Source organism: Onychostruthus taczanowskii, unplaced genomic scaffold (assembly GCF_017590055.1).
Source record: "Onychostruthus taczanowskii isolate IOZ18803 unplaced genomic scaffold, ASM1759005v1 scaffold79, whole genome shotgun sequence".
NCBI lineage: Eukaryota > Metazoa > Chordata > Aves > Passeriformes > Passeridae > Onychostruthus > Onychostruthus taczanowskii.
Window position 1 is genome coordinate 1,967,432 of NW_024505782.1, and position 17,708 is coordinate 1,985,139.

General features: G+C 46.4%; 1 protein-coding gene across 1 annotated transcript in view; it reads right to left on the reverse strand.

Moving 5' to 3' along the window:
* Positions 1-8,923: 8,923 nt before the first annotated feature.
* The window catches only part of LOXHD1 (lipoxygenase homology PLAT domains 1), a 165,195-nt gene continuing 156,410 nt past the window's right edge, over positions 8,924-17,708 (reverse strand). The window contains exons 38-41 of the mRNA XM_041423575.1: positions 15,405-15,575; positions 14,048-14,186; positions 12,329-12,490; positions 8,924-9,404 (exon numbers count right to left, since the gene is read on the reverse strand). Coding sequence (XP_041279509.1) covers positions 8,924-9,404; positions 12,329-12,490; positions 14,048-14,186; positions 15,405-15,575 — 953 coding nt within the window. The remainder of the gene's footprint in view (positions 9,405-12,328; positions 12,491-14,047; positions 14,187-15,404; positions 15,576-17,708) is intronic.

Genomic DNA, 17,708 nt, shown 5'->3' on the forward strand with positions numbered 1-17,708 from the left:
TAGGGAAAAGCTTCGTTCCTGCTTGTCTGCTGGTGCTGGACACTTTCTGTAGCGGCACAGTATTTGAGTAGATGCTGTTTCTTTGCTTTCTGTATTTTAACAAAGTAGCTTGTCTTATCAAAATCCAAGGAAGTTCTGTCTACATGATTGCAATTGTCTGTGATGCTTTCTTCTGTGAGCTGTGTGGCGAGTTGGCTCCGCCAGCACTGCTCCAAAGTGATGGTTACGGGAGTCGGCGCCCACCGCTGTTCTTTGGGGTGTAACAACGCTGAGAGGCGCAAAACGTTGACTCTCCTCCCATTGCCAAAGCATCTCTTGATAAGGCGACAGAAGAAAACTCGATGCTCACAAGACACTGCTGAGACCACGAGCCCTTGGGTGCGGGAGGGGAAGGCAGGGTGGAGGTGGGGCTGCCATTTTTGGGAGCCCGGCTGCGGGGCCCTGACCCGCCCCGACGCGTGCGCACCCGCGCCCACGTGGGCTTGTGTGCATGCTTCAGGCCGTACCCACAAGGAGTAATCAGTGGTTGTTAAAATGAAACTTAATCACATTAACACTCAAAACAGAATTAAGAGGTAATACCCAAAGGAGTGAGCTGTTGCCATCCATGCTCCCCCTGATAAAGAAAGACCTCAGCACACCAGCTGCAGGGATCAGGAGGAAAATCCTCGGGAAAACCGACATTCACAACCAAAACCTGTAGTTTTCTTTTTAGTTCTCTCTCTTTTTTTTTTTTTTTTTTTTTTTTTTTTTCTTTCATACTAAGGGAAAAAGGAGCTGCAGAGCAGCAGCAGGGGAATTAGAAACATAATCTATTGAAAATGCTGGTGTGGTGGGAATGACTTCTGTCTCCCCTGAGCATATGTTTCACTGGAGAGAAATGCTCTCCCAAGTAGATTCAGTCATAAACTATCATCTGAGAAATTGCAAGATTCCCATGAGCTGTAACTGGAAAACACCAACCTCAGAGGCACACAGAGATTTCCTTTTTTCCCCAGTGAGAGAGGAGAGAGAGGGAGGGAAGCCTGAGGGTGCAGGAGCCTCTCTCATTGTGTGCCAAAGCAGGTGGCAGGGAGTGGAAGGGGAAAAATGGTGACATATAGGGAAGAAGTAAGGCAGAAATTCTTGGCTGTGAGGGTGGGGAGGCCCTGGCACAGCCTGCCCAGAGAACCCTGGAAGTGCTTAAGGCCAGGCAGGATGGCATCTGGAGTGACCTGGTCTAGTGGAAGGTGTCCCTGCCCATGGTAGCGGGGTTGAACAGGATGAGCTTTAAGATCCCTCCCAACCCAAGCCATTCCATGACTTTATGACACATTTGCCACCCAGCACAAGTGATGGTTTCTTGGGGAATGTGGTGGTCTCAGCCCTGATGTCCATGGGTCAAGGAGCGGCCCATGGATACCTATGGGTCTTGCTCTGCAAGCATTGAAGCAGCATTACAAATAATACTAATAATACTAATACCATGACAAGCAAAGCAAGGTTTTGGTGGTAAAATACTCTGCACAGGTTTGGTCTGCCGAGGTGTGACCTGTGGGGAAGAAGCAGGGAGAGCAACAGGGGGATTGATACCCCCACTGGGTGGGGAGGGAATGAGGAATGCTTCTGGACCATGTGTTTTCTTTTAAAGCCTATGAGAAAGTGTTACTATTTGCCTAATAAACAAGCACAGTTTTTAAGAAAAAAAAAAAATTGATCAAACTGTAAAAAAACAAAACCAAACAAACCTTTGATGAAGAAAAGCACCAAACTCCCATGGTCTCGTGTGAGTGACTGATCCCAAGGTGCGTGCGAATTTACAGTGTCTGGAGTTGTATCAGTGTGTCAGGTTCCTTTGCGTTTAAATAATTTGTACAAGTAGGTTGCGAGTTAGGATGAGTTTAAAAACAAAGCAAGACAAAACAAACATCATCAACAACAAAAATCTAGAAACAAAACATCAATAGTTTACAGGGTTTTGTGAGTTTAAATGCCTTATATTTAACAATCATAATTTATGACTAACTTGTAGATATTGTGGGTTCTAATTTAATTATTTTTATAGTTGTTTTTTTGCATTTTTAATTATAATTTATTTATTTAGAAATTACTACTAATTTTTTTTATTACTCCTATTACCTCATTTTTGCATTGTTTCTGGGAATGGAATGCTTTGCATGCATCGGTACTTAAAATAAAATTAAACAGGGGATGTGGGGGGTAATGCTTATCTTGTCAAAAACAGAAAAAAAAAAAAGAGAAAAAAATCAGGGTGTGTGATTACAAACTGTATTACTGTGGTGCTGTTACCTTGGATACATTCCATAAAAATGCAAACCTTTGATTCTGTATGCTGTGACATAGTGGAAAACTGCAATATAGTGACTGTGTTTAGCACATATATATGAATATTATTTGCACTCATAATCAAACTCTGGTGATCCTTTCACTTGTGTCCTCGTGCATTGAAGGCGGTTAACAACGCTCTGCATAAACCAAAATGTTTTGGTTGTTTCTTGGTACTGCCCTGTCCCTGATGCTTCTGGTGATGCTGCTGCTGCTGCTGCTGCTGCTGCTTGTGTGACCCTGCAATAACACCCAGCAGGCCCCCACTGCAAGGGGCAATGCATGCCTTTAGTGCAAGACTCTGCAAATTGTGTCAAAAGCCCAGGAAGGAAGCCCAGGTGCGGTGGCTCTGTAATTTTTTGGCGTCTATCAGTGCTCAGTTTGGCTCTTTTCACCCTCTGTGTGTGCACCCAGCTGGGGGGAAGGAGGCAATAGGGTGAGCCTGGGCTTGGAGGCAACAGAACTGAGGGATTCAGTGCAGTTTTTAGGGGTTGACTTCTTTATTCAGAGGCTAGGAAGGCCCTGGCACAGGGTACCCAGAGAAGCTGTGGCTGTCCCATACCTGGAAGTGTCCAAGGCCAAGTTGGATTGGGCTTGGAGCAATCTGGGATAGTGGAAGGTGCTTCTGCCCTTGGCAGGGGGTAGAACGAGATGAGCTTTAGGGTCCCTTCCAGCCCAAACGATTCTGTGATCCTGTGACAGCACGTCTAGCTGAGAGTGGTTGGGATGGACACGGGATCCATGTGCCATCTCCTTGCAATGCCTGCCATGGGCACTGGCTAAAACCCAGCTCTGACACACACATGGGGCAGAAGTGCTTAACACTGATCTTGACCAGTTGGCTTCATCCCTCCTGTCCAGGAGGGTACCTCACTCTGGAGCTTTTTAATCCAGTGTAGAGCTGGGAGCTGCCCCAGAGCCCTCCTGCCCCCTAGAAGGGGGTCAGCCCCAAAATGGCATGGCCAAGCATCCCCATCCTGCTGTGGCTGCACCGCTCTTGCAATGCATTGCCCTTTCCCCAAAGGCTCCTGAGTACCACGAGTTCCAGCTTTGCCAGAAGGTTAGAGAACCTCTGATAACGTTTTAAGCTTTAAGCCATAACCATGCTCGGTCAGTGCAGACGTTTAGCTGTGTACAGGCAGAAGTGGGGTTTGATGCATGTGCTCAGCCAGTAGCCATCCTCCCCACAAAAAGGCTTTGGATGAAATTCTCAGTTGGGTTAGAAAGGCACAAAATCACAGTACCTTAATTCTTTTCTCTCTGTCCCTTCAGGGTGCTGCGCTGCTTTGTTGACTTTGCCTTACCCCAGGTTTTAAACCTGTCTGTGTTTTTTACCTTGCTGCTCTGTAACACTCCTCCCCTGTAGCCTGGAGCTGTGATTTTGAGCTGTGTGGGGACTGGGGGTTTGGCTGTCCACCCCCCAAAGTCACTGTAAGAGGGACAAGCAAAACAAGGAGCGAGTAAACAAAACCCCCTCTCCTTTAATGACCCGGGCAGGTGAAAGGATCACCCACATTTTTGTATTCCTACTGCTGTTCTGTTGTGCTGTGCAACATTTTGCTACATAGACTATTTTATAGAAGAAAGCTAGAAAAATATTTATTATTAATATTAAAGCAATAGTGCATTGAAGAAATGGAAAGACATTAGAAATTGTGTAAATGCTTAGATTCACTTTTGGTGGACTTTTTGTACTTTATTTATAACTAATAAAACAAACCGCATTGCTAACTATAAACCTGTGCCACGCAGAAGCCACCCGGCAGAGCGATCGCTTGGTCTTTATTTACTCCTCATTTCTGGTTTCTTTGGGTTGGAATCAATTCTCCTTCTACTGCTTGTGTCTTTGATGTGCAGGAGAACCACTGCTGGGGTATAAAATGCTCTGCCCGTCTGGTTTGCAGAGGCTGCTGGTGGCTGAACCCCATGGCAGAGCTGAGGTGAGGCTTTCCACGCTGGGCACATCACTCTGTGTGATGCCCTGTGGCACCAGTTTGTCCATCAGGTACCAAACTGATTTCTAGAATTTCAGAAAATTGCCTATTGAAGGGAAATTTCTCCTCTAAACACATAACATGTTGTCTGTAAGGTATCTCTAGCAAGCCCTGCAGAGGTATCAGCAGGTTCTCTCACCCTCCTGGTGGAGAAGGATTTCCTTCTGCCTGTGTCTCTAGTTTAATAACTAATGAAGAGGAAACTGACTGGAAGAAAAAAAAAAATCCCAAACCCTTCAAACCAATACAGGTACATTTGAGGGTATTTTCAGTCCTTTTTGCTACTCCAATGGGTCATACACCCAATTTTACATCCTGCAAAATCCATTCTGTAGGTCCTCCCATGATTTATTTTCTCCCACAACAAATGGTGCCAGTCTCTGCTCCTGCCCACTCTTGATTCAGCTGCTCCTCCTGAAAAGCTGAGATCAGTGCCCAGCTTTGACTGTGTGATTAGACTAAATAAGCCTTGGAGACAAGTGGCTGCTGATCACAGAGATTTGGTTCCCATAGCTGAAGAGAATTGCCGGCTCCTCCAGCATCCATCAAAAGCTGCATAAGGGATGAACCACACAAAGCTCTTGTTACAGGAAGCTCTTAGAAACTCAGAAAACAGAAAACAGGTTAAAAGTGACCTGCTGGTCCAGGTGGGGAAAATCTCAGTTTCTTGATGAGATCCTGCTGATGTCCTTCAAAATGGTGACGCTGCTGAGAGAGGTGCTGCAAATGGCAATCGGGTTTGTTTTGGAGCTGGAGCAGAAAAGAAGCTGCCACAATCTGACAACAGCCCTGCTGAGCACAGAGCCTGCCTGCCTGGGGAGGGAGAGGGGCTCTGCACATCACAGCACAGCAGCACGGACCGGGATGCAACATCTTTATTCACCTCCAGCATCTGCTCCCACAGGAGCTGCCCAGGGTAAGGAAGTTGAGCCCTTATCCAGTGTTTTTTGGTGTCTAAATCTGCAGCTGGCCCACAGGTTGCAGCTCAGAGCTGTACAACCCCATTAATAAATTTATTTTTACTTTTTTTTTCTTTTTTTTCCCCATTTTTTCCCTTTTTTTCATTTTACCTCTTTTTCCTTTAGAATGGGCCTCTAGACATAAGGAAGGAGCAAGGAAGATTGTAAGATATTTTCTACATACAGAATAGAAGATACTTCACATCTCTCAGTCATTCCCCCTTCATGAACCTAGGGTTCACATAGGCATATTATGCTACCAAAAATTCTTAGCAATTTCAATTAACAATCTCAATTTCATAGAGATGTGCAAATAATTCTCAGTGTCCTGCACCAAGAGGCAACTGGTCCTTCAGCATGATACACTGCTAAGTACTCATTGTTTATGCTTGTTTTTACTGGCAGCAGCCAAGTCCTTTAGTAAATCTAAATTTGGTAAACACAGAACTTCATCAGAGTCCCAAAATGGTGGAGAACACAAATACAATGGGACAGCCAGGTTTTGAAGACTCACACTGAGTGCTACCAATTTTGTCCTTTACTCTTGCTTCTTATTTGCATTGTTGTTTTAGGATGAAGGAATGTGCATTAAAATTCCACCAGTTAGGAAATAAAGTGAAAAAAAAGAAGGTAGAGGTTGGTGATGGGAGCAGGAGCTTTGTATCTGCCCAACATACCAGATTTGGGCTGCTTGGCCTCCACAGGAAAAGATTGACTAAGCCCTGCAAAAGGCACAGGACTAGGAAAATTTTGGCTTTTCTCCTCCCTAGATCTCCACTTGTCCAAGAATGTGTTGAATCTAGCAGCTTAACACAAATCCAGCTGTTGGAAAAACTCCACACTTGCCTTATTACTTCTGTAGCAGCTGTTGTAGCAACAGAGGGATTCCCCAGAGCCAGGGTGGAGCTGAGCTTTCCACTAAGGAGGGGCTTGCTTGATGTCTTCAGTGGAAAAAGCAGATTCTTTCATGCTTTGCCAAGGTTGCCCTCCTGGGAGGCAGTGAGGAAGCTGACCCTCTATCAGCAAACTCTCCTTGGCCCTTTTCAGGGCAGCTTTGCCTGGAGCTTTTGTGCTGAATAAGCCTGTCCAAGGATGGTAGGTGGCCTTGATGACAACTCAGGCACCTGCAAACCCATCTCCACCTACACAGTGGTTTGGTCACCCTGAAGATGTTAATTCCTGCTTCAGCTGTGCCTCAACCCATGTTTCTGGCCAATTGCCACCTGCGATTCCTCCCAGATGTGAGCACATTTCACATGCAAGGTAAGGATTTATCCTTCCTCCTTGCTCCAGGAAGGGATGGTGTGTGGGTCAGGAGCTGCCTCACTGCTCCCCAGGGCTGGAATCATAGAAAAATCATGGAATCATAGAATCATCATGGGATCACAGAATGGTTTGGGCTGGAAGGGACCTCAGAGATTCTGTTCCCCCCGCCCCTGCCATGGGCAGGGACACCTTCCACTAGAACAGATTGCTCCCAATCCTGTCCAGCCTGGCCATGGAAGCAAGTGCCAGTGCAGTGGATATGGCAGGGGTTAAACTGATGCTCTAAAACCAGCTTTCTCCCCAGCTTTCTGGAGCCAGCTGCAAATGCTGGGGCTGCAGCACTGTACAGGGACAAACTCCTATTTCACAGCAGCACACATTTGTCTGAAAAGGGGCCAAACCCCTTGACAGGAGAAGTTTTTTCTCCACAGTGCTGGTTAAACTTGGGTGGGAGGGAATGCAGGGAGATCAAAAGCCTGACTCTTATTTTGCTTCAAACACCTACTGGGGAACTGCAATGACACTGCACAAACCCAGATGCACCAGTCTCCACTCATGGGACCCCCTGGGTATCCAGGGAGTCTGAACTCTATCCCAGCAGGGTCCCAGGGATGCAATCAGACCCTAGCAATCACCTCCAGCCCTCCTAAGGGCTGTTCTGCTCCTCCTGTGAGCTCCCAGCTCCTTGCTAAGGGCTGGGCAGCACCAGTCTGCCATGAGGAGGGAGAACACAGCCAGCAAAGGCTGCTATTATTATTCCTCTCAGTCAGTAGCTGATCCCTGATGAGGTTGATTACTGGGCTCATTTAAGCAACTTGCTCTGCTCCAGAACCGTCAGTTACCATAAAGGTTTCTAAAATGAATTAGTCTGGGCTATTATTTGTGAGCTGGCACAGACAGCCATGATATAAGGTCAAGTCTCTTTGGTGGTGCCTGCTGTGGGGAACAGAAATCCAGAACTTCCCTGGAAGGGCTTTAGCGGGTTAGCAGCTTTCAAATACCTCTGAGCAATCGACAACATTTCTAAGATGCTTCTAACTCCTGTCTCAGCATCACCAGGCTTTGCTGGGCCTCCTTTGCCCATGAGCAGTGAGGGACTGAGCAGTGGGACAGTCCTGCCTCATGGCCTGGCACATCCAGGCAAGGTCCCAGCAGAAACATCATCCTCAACCCAGGAACTGGGGGGTGGTTGGGCTTAGTGGGTTGAGCCCACTCTTGACCCCTTTGATCCCGATTCATGCAAAGCTCTTGTTTAAAACCAGCTTCTGGGAGAGGGAATGTCCTCTCCAGGGTGGGCCAGGAGGAAGGCCATCATGTTGTTTCCTTTTTCCTTTTTCCTCCTAAGGATGGATTTTCCCCCACTTTTTCCTCCTAAGGGGATGTCCTGCTGTTTGGCACCCTAGAGAGAGAGACAAGGCTCCAGAAGCAATGATTTATGAACAGATTTTCTTGTTGGTACCTGTAGAGATGTGAGTGCCTGGGAAGAGCTTATTGACAGGCGCACTGGCCCTTACTGCCTCTGGGAAATCCCTTCTCAGCCACAGAAAAAGACAAAACAGCAATCCTTATTAAAGGGGAAAAAATGTTAAAATGAATGGCAGTTGCTCTGAAATGGAGCTGGTATTCAGGCCATGTAGGGTATGATTACCCTGAGTCAGCTTTGAATATAGTTAGCACAGCTTCCTTGCTGTGGAATTGATTATCTGGAAGGTCTTTTGCACTGGCAGCTGTAACCATAGATCTCAGCTCTTGGCAGAGTTGTAGGAATTCAGCCAGGGAGCAAAGTCTGCCCTGAGAGGGGAAAAAAAGCTCAAGGGTTGAAAACATCACACAGATCCCACTGCTTGAGACCTGGCTGGGTGGATGCAGATGCTCCCCAAACTCCCCATGGAACATCCTACTGTGCCTTCTGTTTTTTGATGTGGTGCCTTCTGGAGATGTCCATATGTGTGTATGGCCAGAAGTGGGAAAAAACTGGGATCTCCAAGCTCAATTTTCTTAAATAAAAGTGTCTCAATTCTCTTACCATGTATGCTTATCTAAGAGTGGAGCCTCTCAGTGGAGTAGGTCAGTGGGTTTTCTCAGCCCTGTCAAGGCATAGCACTGAAAGCAGAAACATCTGAGTGGGTAAAGGACAGTTTATATCTCTGCTGGTTGTAGCTTTTAATCATAAGTAAGCAATAAATGTATTTATTTAATTAACAGTTTTATGTGCGACTTAAAAAAAAGCAACTTTACTTTTACAAAATATTAACCCAGGAAGAACACCTTGCTACTAAAAATCTCTCAATACAAAAGGCAGTGTATTAAAAAGTAAAAGGCAATATAAAACAGTATAATGAGAAAAAAATATGCATACTGAAGGGACCACAACCCTCCTCAGTACCTAGGAAAAAGGTCCCTACAGATTAACCCATCCCCCCTGTTCTCATCCAGCCACTTCCCACAGGGAAATATGGTGGTGACACCAGTGGCCGAGTTGGTGATCTCCACCCGCTCGACCAGCCAGCCCGGAGCCAGCCCGCTGTTGTCGTGCTCAATCCGCACCTTCTTCAGCTCTCCCATGTCCAGCGTTTCCAGGTAAAACCTGTTGGTTTTGCCTCGCTCGAAGAGGTTCCTGAACTTCTGCTTCAGCGCCCGCCTCCCCGAGTCCCCGTTCAGGCCGTAGATGGTGATGAACACGTTGGCGTCGGTGCCTGCGCCCTTCTCGAAGCCTGTCACCACGATGGTCTCGTATTTGACTGGCACCAAGCTCCGGGCCTTGCTGGCGAAGCTCTCGGTGACCTTGGCACACTCGAAGACTTTGTAGTCCCGCCGCTTGTAGCGCAGAGGGATTTTCGCGTTGCACCTGAAGAAGTACCTGCCGCGGGGAGGAGCGGGCAGGTCAGTGGCAGGGACGGCCGATTTGTGGGGCGAATGTGAGGGAATTGTGGAATTGTTTGCGTTGGAAAAGCCTTCTGGGATCATTGAGTCAAAGTGCTACCCCACCCCAGCACTGCCCAGCCCAACACTGCCCCATGATCCCAAAGTGCCACATCCACATGGCTTTTAAACCCCTCCAGGGATGGGGACTCCAACACTGCCCTGAGCAGCTGTACCAGGGCTGGACAGCTCCTTGGATGAATAAATTTTCCATAATATCCAATCTCACCTTCTCACGTCTTGAGGCCGTTCCCTCTCCTCCTGTCCCTGTTCCCTGGGAGCAGAGCCCGACCCCCCGGCTGTCCCCTCCTGTCAGGAGCTGTGCAGAGGCACAAGGTCCCCCCTGAGCCTCCTTTTCTCCAGGCTCAGCCCCTTCCCAGCTCCCTCAGCCTCTCCTGGGGCTCCAGCCCCTTCCCAGCTCCGTTCCCTGCCCTGGACACGCTCCAGCCCCTCAGTGTCTCTCTTGTCCTGAGGGCCCAGAGCTGTCCCAGCCCTGGAGGTGCCTCAGCAGGGCCAGCACAGGGGACAGGCCCTCTCCATGTCTGCCACGTTGTTGGTACAAACATGGAGCCGGTAAGTTAGGGAGTGTGCATTCTACTAAATTGCCCAATATTATTGCTGTTTCAGCATTTTCCCCTCTATGTACCAGAACTTGGATATTTCTCTAGAAGGAGAGCCACAATGGAACTTCGTAAATGGAAAAATCTGACCTCTCCCCACACAGCTACAGACACACTGCACGTGGGAAGGATCTGTGGGGCTCTGGTCACCTCTTCAGCCCGTGCAATGGCATGACCAATTCCACACCCCCAAGGCAGGACAAGCAGTCAGACTCAGAGCTAAAGCAAGAAAAAGGCATAAAAAAAAGGACTGGGAAAGATGGAGGAGGTTTAAATCTTCCCTTTCCTTTCTAGATCACCCGTCTCATCCTTAGCAGGGAACAAAAAAAGTGGGAAGACAGGAATGACAGGTACCAGATGCCGACAGCCCCTGTCTCTGCAGTGCTGTCTCTGGTGATGTGCGGGGAACACCGAGCACATCCATAAATTGCCTCGTAGCTGGCACACAGACAGGGGCTGGAGCACTCTGCTTTTAATGATGTATTTTGTTTCCAGTGATGCAGATCAGTTCCAAATGAGCTTCTCCCCCTTCCCCGACCTTCACTGAACTGCAGCAGGTCCTCCTGAATGGAGTGTGGCTGGTTTGCAGTGCGTGTGTAAAATAAACACCTGGAGGAAGGGTTATTGTGACTCCAGCTGTATGGTGTTTCTTTATCACTTCCTATACTCTTGGCATTTTCTGCAGCCAAAGCAAAGCACTTATTCCCTGGAAAGAAGCTTTGTAAATTCCAGGGGGAACAAAATTTTAGGTTTAGGGGGAAAAAAACTGTATGAGAGTGTGATGGAGAGGATGCCCAGTGCTGTAGATTGATTTCCTCAGCTGTGTAATATCTCATGGTCTGGAAGTAAAATGGTGCATGCCAATCTTCACAAAGGGAAAAAAGAAAAAAATTACCTTTGTAGCCCTGGAATATGCAAGAAAAATCTTTGAATACTATCTTTTTACATACTAAGAAAGGAAAAAGCCTGATGTAAACCAAAACTATTTCTGCAACAGTCTGGTTGCAGAATTTGGTCTTTGGCTTGTCTGGATAGGTTTTTTGATATTTGGAATGGGTAATACCTTAAGTGAGAGCTTGTTCTCATGGTGCAAACTCTCCAGTTGCTTGTGTGCACAGCAAACACCACTGTAAAGTGCTGCATCTGTAGAACTGGAGCCCTGCTCCAGTGCAGACAGGCTGCAGGCTTTACCCATGCCTTCTGGCTGCCCTCTTTAATTTAAAACAATCTTTAAAAAGTGGGATTTCACGAGAAAACCTTTGGCCCCTTCACAGCACACTGTCCCAGCAGTTTCAGCCTGCTCCCAATGAGTTCAGTGCACGGATCTGATTGCACAGCTGGACTTAGAGGGTTCCAGGCTTTTCCCCACCAAAAGAAAAGAGCATGTTTTAGTATGCAATTGACTGAGTTTTCATTCAGCAAATATTATTAAGGCTCTTCAGTTGGCTGATTAATTTGCTAGGAGAGACTCTTAGCTTCTAAAAAAAAAAACCCCACCACTTCAAGGATTTCTTCTTAAACACTCAATTGTCTCAGCTGGAACAAACTCATCATAGTTAAATCCTTCAGCAGCAATGGAAATATCGTGGAGAAGAGAAGAAATCCACAATTAATGTCATGGATTGTTTTACTGAAGTGCAGTTTGTTCTGCAAATGGGTGATCTCCTCTGTTCCTGCCACAGTCCCTGTGGAATCTGCTCTCCTTCCAAAGATGGGACTCAGATCAAAATGTGCCTGACCTGACCATGCTCAGGGCTTTCAGGTATGCTTGAGCTGCATGACTGCAACCTTTCCAATCATGTGGGACTTTTTGGATCAGACCAGAAGCATCTCTTATCCAAACTGGTCTGAATCAGAGGCTCAGCCTTTGTTTTACTCTTGTTTCCAGGAAATCTTTAACAAGACCTAAAGATCAGTTTGTGCAGAGTATGCTACAATTGAATTTCAGCCACTCTGATTATTTTCCATAAGGTGAGACATCAATTCATCCTGGCTGTGAGGTTCACCCCAGCCAACTTGTTTGTAAAGTTACCTGCAAATGCAAATACCCTCTCTAACAATTCAGAAATTGTGCAGGCAAGTCAGACAAGGACATTCTGGACCCAACACACCAAACTACATAACAGAAAACAAGACTTTCTGTTATTCCCTAGGCCTGAAATTCTTCAGCAGGATGTGTGCAGGCTGCTCAGCTCCCCCATGTCCTCCCAGGACAGCTCCTTGCAGATGAGAAAGCACTTACTTGTTGCAAAGCTCCATCTCTGTCACAATAATCTCCTGGACGTGCCAGAAGACATCAGCTTTTGCAGATGACTTCTTCCCATCTTTTGGGCAGTGACCAACACAGATGGCTGCAATATCACCAACATTCTTTGAAGAAAACTGGAATGTGTCAGTTGCTCCCCTACAGGAAACAGGGAGCAGTTTCAGCATCCTGGAGGCTGCCAGTGACTTGCCTCATATGGACATTAAGTAATTTGCACATGGCTATGGAAGATAGAAGATAAGCCTTCATTTACAGTCATTTGATTTAACCTACAATCATTCAACACAAAGTATAATTTCCATATTTAAATTTAGTATTTTCTCTGATTAGGGGTGACACTTTAAATTGTTGCCACTAGGACTTTCTAGGATAAACTTGAGCTGTTCCACATACAAAATCAATTTGCCTCATTATAGATAAAGCTAAAGAATGACTAATTTCCCCTCCAGCACTTATTCATTCATTCTTGACAGATACTGTATCTGTTACACATCTACCCACCATAGCTGTTTTAAATTTGCCAGTTGAGCCGCCCTTCCTGAAGCTCAAATTGGAAATAGCTCAGAGAAACAATTAAACCACAGAATCTCAGAATGTTTTGGGTTGGAAAGAACCCTAAAGATCATCTAATTCCAAACCCCTGCTATGGGCAGGCCTGATAGGCTTCTGACAAAGTGTTGACTGGATTCCTGTTGTGTTCCTTGAGTATCTGTTGGGTTCATTTCCTTGGACTGACCCTTGGTCCCTCCAAGGACAGGCTGTGCCTAATGGAGAGTGGTGTCTAACTCCCCCATAGGCACCATCAGCTTAAGAAGTTCCTCCTGATCTTTCATATTTCATGTCATGTCTCAGTCAGCCATATTGTGTTCCACATAAGCCAGAATTTTGCCTTCCTTTACCAGAAAAAAACCTTTCCTCCCTGCAAAGCGCAAAACATCTACAGTGCCCTTGACTTTGGCGAGGTCCCTGTCTCCAAAGGGTGTTCCCTGTCCTTAAACAAGCAGAAGCAGAACATCCACAGTGCCCATGACTTTGGTGAGGTCCCTGTCTCCAAAGGGTGTTCCCTGTCCTTAAACAAGAAGAAAACCCTGCTCACACCTGGAGCACTTTGGTCCCACGTGGGAGAAGGAACACGCCCCCTGTTCCATGGATGTGCCTCCAGCAGGAGGCTGATTCCTGCCTTTCCTCACACGACAGTGATCTTGCAGCCTGACCCCCCAGATCCGTCTGCAAAGCCAGATCTGAGCAGCTCTGACAACATCTAGCCTCCAACTATTATTACTTTCTCTCTGATTCCCACTCCCAGTGAGATGCTGTAAAAGGAACTAAAACCACCTCCAGCTTCCCTCTGCTCCTTCCAGCTCAAAAACCACACAGCTTCCCTGGGGGTTTGCCAGGAGCCTCTTTGTATGTACAGATACAAAAGGACACACACACACACACACACATGCGAAATCTACATTTCCTTTTGCCAAATACCTTTTTCTTGCTGTTCTAAAACCTACTCTGGGGCTGCCCACCAGAAACTCATTTGATATCTTCCCTGTAATCCAAGAGGGAAGCTATCAAGCTTTTTGGAAGGGGGATGAGAAGCAGCATGGCACAAACACAGCTCCCTATGGCAAGAAGAGGTGGCATTTTTGGAGGACACAAAACGGGTGGGGAGCTCCTCTGGCCCACCATCCTGCTTACTACCTTTCAAATCTCCTTTTCTTGGAAGAGTTTTCCATGAGGAATTCCTTTGAGCGGCCCATCTTCCCTTCCAGGATGATCCAGATGTTTTCCTTCGTGTCTGCATCCTCTCTGTCGCTGGTTACTGTGACAATCTCATAGGCTTCAAAGCATAATTAACACACACGTTAAGCAGAAAAGGAGGAGCAGATGGCCTGCAAGATCTCTTCATTTGGCTGTCACTTTGCTTAAAAACCCCTTTCCTAATATTTATCACAGCCCACAAGACAGCAAGCATTTGCAAAATAAGGGTGGAAACACACTGAAATCTGTGGGACTTTTGACTTCTAAGTGGTTTGGGATAGAATACATGAAAAATATGAGTCCTGTTCAATTGGGTAGCAAGAATAGATTGAGTTATTCTTAGCATCATACAATATTCTGTGTTGGAGGGATCCACAAGGATGATTGTGGTCCCTCTTGAACAAGCTGTGTCCAGCTCCATGCTGTGCTAAGCACTTAATCTGAAACACAGCCTGAATCTTCCATATTTTCTTTTCTTTCTTTCTTTCTTTCTTTCTTTCTTTCTTTCTTTCTTTCTTTCTTTCTTTCTTTCTTTCCTTTCTTTCCTTTCTTTCTTTCTTCTTTTTTTTTTTTTTTTAATTTGTGCCACTGTTCCTATCCGAGTGAGGGTGTCCATGCACCCAACAGGATGTGCTCAGATGCTGTGGTGGCTATAAGTACCTAGAATGGCCCTCACCAGGCTGATTTTTTTCAGGGGCAGAGCATAATCACGGTGAAGTAATGTGATTATTGTCTCCCCAGGATTCTCCTGAAGAAGAGCACTGGTGCAGTAGCTCTTGAGATGGACTCTGTATATCCTCAGTGTGGTTAAGTAACTCTTGTTGGCTGAGTCACCCACCACATCAGACAGCAGTGTAATTACCTTGAGCCCAGAGGGATTACCCATGGCTGTGGGCTGTTAGGCTCAGCTTTATGTTCAGCTGGGACACTTAAGCTCATAGCCCAGAACCAGTTAAGGAGGAAGCTGGAGCAATGTTACTTACCGAGCTTTAAGGACTGAACTTATTTTCCACCTCAAAGGCTCAAGCACTTTGCTTCTAATGAGATCGTATCCATGTGTTCTCATGGCTTACTGATTGACTGAACCACTGCAGATGGGTCCCTCTTCGGTTTCAACCCAGAATGAGATCTTTTTCTTCCTCAGAAATTGTGTTTAATTTCTTTCTTATCCCAGAACTGCACTATTGAACTGAAGTGTACATGAAATAACCCCTAAAGCCTGCATGGCTTGCAGGAGATATGGTCCTACGACCTCTGAGGTCCCTCAGGAAATGGCACAAGAGCACTCCAAACTCACCAGTCCGTTCCTTCAGTTCCAGGATGTCGTTGTTGGCACAGGCCAGCTCCCTGATGAGCTGCCCATCGTCCTCCCCTTTAGCCAGCCAGCGATCACACTGGAAACGAAATGTCTTGTCCATAGCAGAGTCCATCACATCAATATATTCCAAGTGCCAGCCTGGGGCAATTCCTGGTAAAACAACGGAAATAAAAAAGGTCTGAATGTTTGCACATGGGAGGGGAGGTACCTTTCCTTTGTAGTTCCACGTTGTTTCTATAAATGGTGGAATCAAGGAATGGTTCAGGTTGGAAGGGACCTTTGAAGGTCAGTTCTCCTGCCACGGGCAGGGACACCTTCTGCTGTCCCAGGCTGGTCCAAGCCCTGTCCAAACTGGCCTTGGACACTTCCAGGCATGGGGCAGCTATGGCTTTTCTGGGTAATCTGTGCCAGAGCCTCCCCACCTTCATTGTAAAGAATGTTTTCCTTTATATATCTAATCTAAGTTGACTCTCTTCTAGTTTTGAACCACCCCCACTTCCCTGTTGCAGCAGGCCCTGCTATAATGTTTGTCCCCATCTTTTTTTTATAAGCACTAAGGCAGGGGACCTCTCCTCTTTGGATTTGAAGTCAGAATGTAAAGTACAACTTCCTCCTTTAGCCCTGCCAGCCAGCAAGGAAACCTCCCATCCTTGCCAAGGAATGAGGGCAAATTAATGAGTGCTGGGATTGGATGTGAAAACAGGATGGAGTAAGGTGATGGATGTTCCAGCATGGATGACCAAATCACTTTACATTTCCCTTGGGGCCTTCTGAGAAGCCACAGCACCTTTTTAGCTTGCTACTTGGTTTGCTAAGTTTGTTTTTCCCCCAATGGAAAAGCAACTTGAAGATGAAGAAAACAGCATTTGAGAATGTTTTCCTGATTTTTTTGTTAAAATCTCAGGAACACTTGTTGACCTCAGTGGGGACAGGAGGTTCTGACAGTTTTGCTTTCAAGTCCTGCTATTAGTCAGACAAAAAAATGTTGTGTTCATGATGAGACATATCTGCTCACTTATTATGTACATCCTGGAGAGATTAAACAGCTCTTGCTCTTCCAGGAATTCAGTGCTGTGTGCCTATTTCCTATGTTTGCAAAAATTAATCCTCATTTTCTCTGAATAGAAAATGATGGCACATTTTTTGAGTTATGTCAACAAGTTGCCCTTCTCCCGTGGACTGTGAGCCCCACACCATGTGCTGGCAGTTCTTTACCAGCCTCACAGCCATTGCTCTTTTGTACTTTGGCTTTCTGAGCCTTCTCCAAGTTAGGAGATTAAACTGTGAGCTATGCAGCACAGACCTCAACCAACACCACTATTCACCCCTTAAATTTCAGGGGCACAGAACTGCAAAGTCATTGTGCCTGGAAGATTCATCTGTAGAACATCTTTCTTAGGGAAAACTCAGCTGAAGCCCCTTCCTCAGGGCCAGATGTGGCCAGGTTTTTAATATCTCCAAGGATGGAGATTCTACAACCTCTCTGGGTGGCCTGTTCCAGAGTCTGATTACCTATGAAGGGGGAAAAAAAAAGCTTTCTTTTCTTATTTTAAATGGAATTTCCTATATTTCAGTTTGAGCCCATTCATCCTTGTCCTGTCACTGGACACTGGGGAGAAGAGTTTGGTTCCATCTGCTTTAATTTTACAGGTTGCCCAGAGAAGATGTGGCTGCCCCTGGATCCCTGGAAATGTCCAAGGCCAGGTTGGACAGGGCTTGGAAAAGCCTGGGGTAGTGGCAGGTGTCCCTGCCCATGGCAGGGAATTGGAACACAATTGTCTTTAAGGTCTCTTTCAACCAAAACCATTCTGTGATTCTACAATTCTGTGAAATTTTCCAGGGCTCCCACAGTGATTTAACTGGAGCAACTTGCTCTTTGGAAATTTATTCTACACATGTTGGCAGTGTCAGCTGTTAATCTTTTGGTAGGATCTTTTCCATTTAAGTTCAATGAACATCTCTGCAGGATATTCAGGAGGCTGCTCTGCTTCCATCAAAACTTTACATTGTGACAACAGTACAGTATGAAAGAACGAAAACATGCCTTCCTTCTGCAGTCAGAGATGTCAGTGCCTGCAGACCAGGATGGAATAAATTGTTGATCTCAGCCTGGCTGCCAGCAGCAAGCAGGATGATGGGGTCAGGGTCAGTGCTAAGCAGCAGTACCAGAAATAAGACTGGGGGAGGTGCACATGCCCTCCTCCCTCCTCTCCAGCCTGGTGCCAGCAGCCACACTCACTAAAAACCTGCAACAAATTCCTGCTCTTTTATCAGAGGCAGAGA